Source organism: Puntigrus tetrazona, chromosome 15 (genome assembly GCF_018831695.1).
Source record: "Puntigrus tetrazona isolate hp1 chromosome 15, ASM1883169v1, whole genome shotgun sequence".
In the NCBI taxonomy this organism is placed as follows: domain Eukaryota; kingdom Metazoa; phylum Chordata; class Actinopteri; order Cypriniformes; family Cyprinidae; genus Puntigrus; species Puntigrus tetrazona.
Window position 1 is genome coordinate 4,123,579 of NC_056713.1, and position 9,969 is coordinate 4,133,547.

General features: G+C 36.5%; 1 protein-coding gene and 1 pseudogene across 1 annotated transcript; one reads left to right on the plus strand and one right to left on the minus strand.

The window, feature by feature from the left end:
- The first annotated feature begins 432 nt into the window (after positions 1-432).
- On the plus strand, positions 433-5,608 carry mrps22 (mitochondrial ribosomal protein S22). The gene is made up of 8 exons (XM_043258249.1): positions 433-590; positions 1,256-1,413; positions 1,586-1,750; positions 1,968-2,111; positions 2,190-2,273; positions 2,366-2,511; positions 3,090-3,198; positions 5,393-5,608. The coding sequence occupies exons 1-8, from the start codon at positions 437-439 to the stop codon at positions 5,480-5,482; spliced, it is 1,050 nt and encodes a 349-aa protein (XP_043114184.1). The 5' UTR covers positions 433-436; the 3' UTR covers positions 5,483-5,608.
- A 1,938-nt stretch (positions 5,609-7,546) lies between these two features.
- On the minus strand, positions 7,547-8,828 carry LOC122359588 (annotated as a pseudogene).
- Between the last annotated feature and the right edge of the window lie 1,141 nt (positions 8,829-9,969).

Consider the following 9,969-nt stretch of genomic DNA (forward strand, 5'->3'; position numbering starts at 1 on the left):
TGCAAATGTTTGGGACATGGGGTCAAATAAATATTTGTTTTCCTATATTTGTGACATTTTATAGGCTTTAAATCAGGTTTATTTATATAGGTTTCTATTGTCCAACCTGACCACAGCTCCTGATCTCCTGATCATATCCCTAAAGAGAAACCTGTGCAAATTACTGGATTTATGTAACAAGTGTCTAGCGCCATCTTACGACATGTAAGATGCAACTACGACTAAAAATGCAGATATTTAATAAACGTAATATTTTCAACATGTATGGTGAACACAAAACATTTCAACATTTTCTTTCTTTTTCTTTTTTTTCTTTTTGTTTGCGTGTGTGTGGCGGGGGCGGAATAACTGTCTATCGCTCTTAGAACGCTTTTCTTGTATGTCAATAACTACATCTCCCAGCATTCCTGGTGGTTCTTTGAAAGGTGAAAGTTCAATGCACAGCCGCAGTGATATCATTTACAGCATGGCTGCGTTTAATTTCACAAGGTGTTTAGTAAGGTCTTACTTTTGCGTAAAATGTATAGATCATGTGCAAACACGTTTGCAGACAACTACCCGATTGTTCTGTGTATCAGCATCACGCAGTAGTAAGTATAGTGACTGTAAATGAGACGTCAATGGTTCTGTGCTTCATAATGGTGTAGAGTTGACCTTGTATATCACGTTTGTGTTTTGTAGTATTAATGTATCACGCGGCTACTAAAAATAAAACCGCTTTAAAATCATTAGAACACTAAAGTGAAGCTTATGCTTCACTAATATTCACGTTGTTTTTAAAGCTAACAAAAGTGCCACAATATGTTTTTATACGTTGATGTTTGGAATTCAATTATTTGATTTTATGGTATTTTTTCTTAAAGTACGTTTGAGTGTTATGTAAATACTGTGCGTATGAGTATGATAATTAAGTATATAAAAAGAACGGTATTTTTTAAAATACAATTTAGGTAACACTTTATTTTAAGGCGTTCTTATTACACAATGCTGTACACTATACTACGATGCATAATTACATGCAAGTAATCCTAAACTGAACCCTAATTTAAAACCTAACCATATAGTGAGTAAATGGTGTTAATTCAGATTACTTGGTACTTAAAACTATAATTGTGCTGTAAGAAGGACACCTTAAAATTAAGTGAAACCCCATTTGTTACCATAATTAACATAACTGTTCTATATAAAACCACAATATTTTTTTGTATAAGCAAAATATTAGTTGATCACTGTTTATTTTTGTTCCTCATTCCAGATTCCGTGGATGTACCTAAAGCCCAGTTTACAGATACAGAGGTTCAAGACATTCTGTCCAAAATCACAGGTCTGGACCTGAAGAAAGTGTTCCGACCCTTAAGACAGCATCTAACACCACCTAAATACAAGCTTATGACAGATGCGGAATTAGAAGAGGTGAGATTTCACGTGATGGGATGGTAATTTGATAGAATAGGGCTAATGAGGGGAAGGGCACATGATGAAATGAAATGAGAATCGGCATGGCATTTGTGAATAACATCAGATTTGTGGTGTGATTGTACAGGTATGCTTTTTAATTGGGTTCATATGTTCTGTTGTTGAGCAGGCAGTCTGTAAAGCAGAGGAAGATGCAAAACATTTGCTGAAGATGCCACCGGTCCTGCCAGAGAGGAAGCCCATAAATGATGTGCTCTCTGAAGATCAGATACTAGAAGGCATGGACACTGCTAAATATGTATTCACCGACATCAACTTTAACATCCCGCATCGAGTAAGGAAAAGACATTGTTTAGCGAACATTTTGTGTAATTAATAAACGTTCCTGTTGGTATTGGGTAAAAACCTAAATGAGACAATTTACTGTAATTTCTTGGTAATTTTCTGATCTATTAATGCAATTTCTGACCTTTTTATGTGTATACGGAGGTACTGTGTTATTTGTCTTTGTTGCTGTTGAAATTTTTGTTTCTCTGACCATTATTTTAAAGGAAAGATTCATTGTTGTTAGAGAGCCCAGTGGAACCCTGAGAAAAGCAACATGGGAGGAAAGAGATAGGCTAATACAAGTTTATTTTCCCAAAGAGGGTCGTAAGATTACACCACCACCCATATTTAATGAAGAAAACCTTAGGGTAAGGAAAGTTCAAAAGCTGATTAAGTCTTATTAATATGTACGTATTAATTTATGACAAGCTTTCTTCTCTTTACAGGTGGTTTTTAAACAGGATAGACATGAGGATGTGCTAAACAGGTGCATTGTCCAATTCGAGCCAGACTGTGCCGAATTTAAGAAGGTGAGTTGCTGACAAAAAGATTTATAAGGGTTGGGCAATAAACTGTACCAGTGCAAGAAACATGTTATTCTTATATTTATATGGTCTTCTAGGTGCTCATGCTGACCTATGAAGACATTGAAAAGCAAAGGAAATACGATCTGCTCAGGTCCACACGGTTCTTCGGTGGTTTGGCCTGGCATCTGGTTAATGGTCGGCGAATTGATAACCTTCTTGTGGACATGTTGCAGAGAGACCTGTGAGTATATGTGAGAAAAAGGAATGATCTGGGTTCAGCGAAGATTCATTCAGTTGAAAAGAACAATTATTTGTGACTCATGCTTAGCACTTGCATTGAAAGTCTACTGGACAAGTGTACTAGAGGATTTAATCTTAATAAAAAGGCTGTGATCATGGCATCTTTCATTCACCGGTTTTTGAAGTTTGTTAATGGCACTCAAAAATACATGACTGTACATGAACTTCGTAGTTCTTGCTGCTGGTGCAAACGCAAGCAGCAAAACCGCCCCAAAGAAGAAATTAGATCTGTAGAACCTACAATGCTGGCTAGTTCCAGAACTACGTATCTAGAACTACAAATTGCGAAGGCCCATCACTTTTTGGTGTTCTTGCATCATATGTAAGAAATGTAGATTGTAGAAACCAAAAAAGAAGCAAGATGAGCGAATCTTGGGGGGAGCTTCGATCCTTTAAACTTTTTGAAGTCTTTGATTTGATGATCTGGCTCAAAGCACCTTTAATTTCAATTTACTTACTGTATGCATTGTCTTTTAAGAGGTAGCTTTGTATAATGATATTGTGTTGTCATATCTACAGAATGCAGGATGCAGTGAGCTTGGTACGTCTATTCAACTTGGTTCATCCTCAGAGTGAGTGTGCACAGCACGCTCGAAGACAAGAGGCCACTCACCTGGACCTGCTCAAGGTGAATGCATAGTACAACATAGTCACGTTTTTTGTTATTATTATATCCACATCTTGTTCTGTGACCACAAATTTAAACTACTTAAAAATGTCCTGTAGTTACTGCATGTGCCTGTTTCGAAGAAATTATGTAATTTTGAACAAAATCATGCCAAAACATGGCAGTTTGCGCCATGTTTACATTAATATACACACCCCGCCTCCAGCAGCATGGGATCTCACCCTTTTGGAACTACTTTTTGCCCTCAAAGAAATAACGGAAAAAAATTAGTTAGAAGTTTATTGGGGCCTTTATGGCTGTATTTTAAACTGTGAGCATTTCTTTTTTTTTTTTACACGTGTAAAGTTAGGAGAATCAGTTGAATAAAATAATCCAATAAATTTTTTTTTTAACTGATTTCTTTGTATGTATATAATCATATATTTAATTTCCAAATGTATGTAAGGTCCAGTTGTCACTGTTACCTATTAACTACAACTGTTGCCTCAAACTCCTAATTTGCTGTTAACAAGGTAGTTGTTAAGATTAGGCATCTAAAATAATAATAATAACACTTATAAGACGTTAATATATGCCTCATGCTTTGTAAATACTAATGTAAACAGCATGCTAGTCAACAGTGAGAAAGCAGTCCTTAAAATAAGTCACCTCACATTATAAAACTGCATTGTTAGAGCGAAAGGTTATCTAGAGAGATTTATTTCAGCTCCAGTTTTACAGACAGGGTTGAAACTAAGCCAGGATTAAACCATAGTTCAATTAGGATGTTTAAGTTTAAGCAAGTTTAATAAACGTGCTTTTAAAAAAAACATTACTAGTGTGCACTTTGAGACAAGAACTAAGATTAAGACCAATCAGTGCAGTTTTATTTGAGTTGAAACAGCTCAGACTTGCATTGTAGTCTAGGACTAGGTTTAATGTTCTGCCATTCAGCTTTTGAAGATATCAGCAGAGCCAGCCAGTGAAAATCTGGAGCTGTTCAGTCACTGTTGGAAAAAACACTCTTGTAATAATGATATGTGCTTTCTGACAAGTTTGGAAACAGGGTATAAAGGGTCAGGCCCAGGGTACATCACTTCCCATTAGCCTGTGGTTAGACCTTTAACCCAGGATGTCATTCAGAGTGCATGGAGTAAAGAATGGCAAAAAAAGAGATCTTGTCGAACTCTGAGATGCCACCAGTAATTTGGTAGAGATGGTGGAGTGACAGGTTTTAATGTGTGTGTAAGAGAGAGTGTGTATATTCAATTCTTTGAAGGGAAATGGGAAAGCGTGGTAGATTTGATGAGGGGCCACTGTTTAGTCACGGTTCCTGCTTAGTGCACACTCAATCCTGTCTTATGTCACACTGCCCCTTTAACCCCTGTAACAGGAAGTCAAGCTGGTTGTTGTAGCTGGCCCCACTTCAGAGGTGCATTCAGTTTTTTGCTTAAAATATTACACAAAGAAATAAACAATACTTTTGATAAATATCATTAAAATTATATAGACTGAGACAAATCACTTTAAGCTGTTTTATTGTACAGAGTGGATTTGCTGCCATGTTGACATCACATTAACAAAAAAGACCAATGTAAAGATAATGCAAATTTAAAGGTTCTGAGTGAACTGACAGGGCTTTATTATTAGGGTAATGAAAAATATAAGCCAATGAAAAATTTGAAGTTTTCGTTGATATCCTGAAATTAAATTGTAAAGACACATATTAGTAAAATTATGAAAAAGCACAAAAAAAGTTACAAAAAAAATTGTAAAACTAAAATGAAAACAGAAAACCAAAGAAAAAATATTTCAAAATGTTATCAAAAATTTGTATATCAAAAATAATAAAATAACACTGGCTAGCACACAAACTTCATACATCCAAGGTGATAAACAACATTGTCCGTATTGGATGATACTGCTGGGATCAATAAAAGCTAGCTAAACTGAGCAAGGTGAACCTTTATCGCAGTGGAAACTTTACTTCTGGCTTATAAAAATAAAAATCAATATTGTTTATTAATAATAATAATAATAATAAACCTTGTTTAAAAGTCACATCAAATACACACCAAGAATTCTAAATACTGCAATTCCCGGAAAAAGTTCTTCATTTAAATAAGTAGTTGTTTATTTAATTCTTTTATTTATTATTTTTGTAAAATGTGTATATCTAATGCATTTTCTGCCCTTTTACCCTTGTTTTTTTTAGATCTATGCCCAGTATGAGTCAAACAGAGCTGGATTCATCGAGTTGGCAGTGCAAACCTATGAACAGACCCAAGTACTGAGCTCTCTTTAAATACATTGAGGGGTTAAAACAATGGAAAATAGACAATTATGAATAAAAGCATGTCACATAGATAAAATGTTAAGTTTTGGAACCTGTACTAATTCTGTACATAATAAAGAAAACTTTTGTATGAAAGGTCTGTTTCTTTATTAAAATATTTCAATGGTTTCTTTACTGTTGCTCCCAAGTGTACTGAATGTAGACAAAAACCTAAATGTTGACAGCATACCTAACACCTCGTATGCACACTTCTTGTTGAGCATGTAGTTGGTTTTACACTTGGTCTAGTCCTATCGGTGTGTGTGTGTGTATATATGTATGACATAATATAGCGGGGTTGTGAATGTCAGTCCTGGGGGGTATTCCAGAAAGCTTGGTTAACTTACCATTTGATAAATCATAACCTCTGGGTTGATTTACCCCAAACAGGCATACCATGAGTATGTCGGTTCCAAAACACCTGAGAAGAGTTAGTTTAATCAACCTCCAACTGGTTACCCAGAGTTAATGCGTGTGCACGGTGCATGTAGAAAGACATTTTCAATGGATCGCCGATTTCACGAGTCACCATGGAAACTCAAAGCGAAAAAAAAGAGAGCGGCGTATTTCACAGAGGCGGAGTTGGAGGTTTTAATGCACGCTTATGAGAAGTTTAAGCCAATAATATAAAAAAGAAGCAATACAGCTGCATCAGCTAAAGCAAGAGAGTTGGCTTGGCAAAAAATAACCGACAGAGTAAATGCGTGAGTATATTAAATTACAAATTTGGTATTGGCTCCCGTTTTATTATAATGCAAAATAATGAAGTATGATTTATACATCCTTTTGAATGTTATATCACTATGAAAGCATTTACTTTTGCTGCCATTTATTTGTTTAGTTTAAAATAATAATGTATGTTTCTTATTTAATAAGGCGTAATCCTTCTGGAGCCGCAAGAAGTTTAAGCCAAGTCAAAATGAAACACAAAAACATTCTGCAAAAAGGTAATATTTGATTACACAATTACTGAACTATTATTATAACAGGATTTAGTATATTCATTCTGTCATGTAGCTAATAGAAAGAAGACTGAAGCCCACCACCACCTCCCCTCACCCCATCCGAGGAGCTGGCTCTGTCCCTTAATAAAGAGCATCCAGGGGGCAGTTCATCACACACACCATGCACCACAAGTGATGGTGAAAAAATGGTGCAATGTGAGTTTACCTCTATGATTTGTTTTAATTTTTGTCCTAATAAATGATAAATAAATCTCTGTCACTTAAAGGCTTTTTTAACAAGATAAATGTTTTATGTAGGCTTATTTTATTTAACTGCATATGATGTATAGGCTACTGTGATCTTAGAGTGACATGTTACTGTTTTCATGTATTATTTTCTTTGATAATATTGAGAATTTTATGGGTTGTGTGTTCTTATAGAAACTGATGGACGGATTGTATTATTGGACTCTCCAGAAAGAACACAGTCTGTCACAGTTGTAAGTGATTTGTTGTCAGGTACCTTTAGTTGCTTTTGTTTTTTTTTTTTCAGATAATGTATACTTGAATATTTCTCCTGTAGGATGAAGATGATGAAGATGACGATGAAGAGACCACATCTGCTGTGACAGAAGTGGACAATGCTGGTAGATCCACTGAGGTATGATGCATACCATTATAATGTATTGCCCTTTTTGCATTAAAGTGTCCATATTTTAATTATATTGTCTGACCAAACAATCTCATTTATTAAATTGTGTCCACCTTCCTAGTTGCCAGCAAAGGAGCTGTATAAGGTCCATCTTCAAAAACAAATAAGGAAAAGTGACGTGGAGATGGACCTTATACAGCTTCAAATGGAAGAGAAAAGGCTCCTCGTTAAAAAAGCAGCACTTGAAATTGAATTACTGGAGCATCGCCTTAAGGTGAGAACTTGTCTGAATATTCTGTCAGAACAATCTGTTGCATGATAAAAGTGTTGGGTGCATGTATATATGTATATATCTGTGTGTATGTATAAAGCAACAACAACAAAAAAAAAAAACATTTTATTGAATTGTACTTTTATTTTTTTTTCAGGAAATAAAGAAATGAAGTGCCTGGCAGACCAGTGCAAAAAAACTAATAAATGTAATTTTGACAGATCCTGTCTCTCAAAAGTCTTCCATCTCTGCGGCCTGTAGAGTCTGTAGGTGTTCCTCTGGGCCATCTTCCTCAATACAAGGAGGGTGGCTCTCTCCTCTTATAGTGGTAATATTGTGAAGCACAACACAAGCCACTATAATGTCACATGCCCTCTCTGGACTAACCCGGTGCCCACGCAGACACTGAAACTGAGATTTGAGGATCCCTATAGTCATCTCCACCTCGGCCCGTGTTCGGCTGTGAGCCAGGTTAAAGCGTGTCTGTGGTCCAGGCTCAGGTTCAGGGTAGGGTGTCATTAAAGAGGGCAGACAAGGGTATCCTCTGTCCCCCAGCAAGTAACCATTGTACTGTCCTGTAACAATTGAAGTATACAACACAAATATAGTAAAAAGGAAAAAAAAAATACTATAAAGTAAAACATATCCTGCGGAAATGCCTGGCATCATGCACAGATCCTGGCCATTTTGCCTCGACATTGGTAATTATTTGGGTTGCCTCACATATTACCTATGTAGTGGAAAAAGTAGACTTTCATGATTTTAAGAAGGGAAAAAAGTTAAGTTGTAACCTGCACATTGATACTATGAACAGATTTCCTATTAACATAGTCTCCCTCATTTATTGATGGAGCTTTGATAGGAATGCGAGTGCCATCAATGAACCCAATTACATTTGGAAACCCTGAAACAGAAAGTTATGGAAGTATGAAGTGTGTGTGCATAATGAATACATGTATAGATATCAATAATATGATTAAATATGCGTCATAGATTTTACTACAAAGGACAAACCTGCCACTCTGTGGAATTCGTCTTTAATAACAAGCAGAGGTTTATGGCCAGGGAACTGTACCGTGGGAAAGAACTGTTTAAGTGCCAGACATACTGTACGAACGGCTCGACACACAGTTGCCTTTCCCACATGCTCCGAATCGCCTACACTGTACAAAAAAATGGCCAGACGCAAAAAACCGAAGTGCTATGCACAGAATGTTTTCTGTGCTAAGCGCAGAACCGCGGTTTGTCACATTTGCGACATGCGGTTTTAAAAGACGTGTTAAATAAACTAAGGAATCTTTTGAAAACGATAACGCTCTTTCAAATATTCATTGGGGTATGCAAACACGTCAATACGTGGTCTTATAACCCTCTCCCGACGAAAAAAACCTCGTATAAGTTGGGCTTCTACGTCCACAGGATCTTCCTCAAAAGGGCACGCCATGCTCACCAACCTTCTGAGCAGGTTATCTTCAGAGAGTCAGTTGTTATGGTTACATACATACCCAGAAAGTTACCTCCGTTTTTGGAACTGAAAGTTGAGGTTATCCACGAACTTACCCTTAAACATACCCAGGTATGTCACATAACCTGCGTTCTGGAATACCCCCCTGGAGAGCTGCAGCCCTGCAGAGTTTTGCTTCAACTCTAATCAAACACACCTGAACAAGCTAATCAGGGTCTGAAGGGTTACTGGGAAGCTACAGGTAGGTGAGTTTTTATTAGGTTGGAGCTGAATTTTTTTTGTTTGCAAACCTTAATATATGGTAAATATAAACGAAATAAGAAGGATGTGAAAATAAAAATCCTTTCATCTACAAGAACTTTCGCCACAAACAATTAGCTTTAGCTCCTTTTCCTAAGAAAATAGCTTTGAGTAGTTGAGAATAATGCCTGGTGAGTTTTGGAGAACACGTGACTAGAGATTAAAGACCATTCACACAGAATCACTCCAGAACAGGGGTGCCCAATTGACTGTCCTGCAAAGTTTAGCTCCAGCTCAAACGCACCAGAAGCGACTAATTAAGGTCTTCAGGATCACTTTAAAATGAAAAGCAGGTGTATTTGATAAGAGTTGGAGCTAAACTTTGCAGTACAGTTGATCCCCAGGAGCAGGGTTAGGCACCAGTGCTATAGACCGATCAGAGTTTCATCTGACCAAAAATCCTAGTCCCATTTGAAGTGTCAGTAGTGTTTTTTAGAGGTTTTCTGACCTCAAGACTGCTATTATCCAGCTGTGATTTTCAGAGAATCTTTGGTCATTGAAACTATCCTCCTCACGTTTCATTAAGACAATGTAGACACATTGACATTATATTGTAGGCAGATTTGTAACATTTTGTTGATTGGACTCTAGTGGAATGGAAATGGAAATGTTTCAATGCTTTAGCTCTTTTCTTTTTTTAGTGTGCGTATGTTATATATATATATATAATTATTATAATTTTTTTATTTTTTTACTTAATATTTTGTAAAGGTCGGCTAATTTTTGTCATGTTATGGGATGGTCTTATTTTTGGGAGATACCAACGTCCGCGGCTCTATGTTTGGAGAAAGCATTATGTCCAACTTGGATCACGTGTGCCTTGAT

Bases quoted from the DNA above. Each gene is read 5' to 3' on its own strand.
- mrps22 (XM_043258249.1), top strand. From the start codon at position 437: ATGCACAGCCGCAGTGATATCATTTACAGCATGGCTGCGTTTAATTTC. The intron at 591-1,255 runs GTAAGTATAGTG...TCCTCATTCCAG, and splicing joins TGTATCAGCATCACGCAGTA to ATTCCGTGGATGTACCTAAA. The intron at 1,751-1,967 runs GTAAGGAAAAGA...ATTATTTTAAAG, and splicing joins ACTTTAACATCCCGCATCGA to GAAAGATTCATTGTTGTTAG.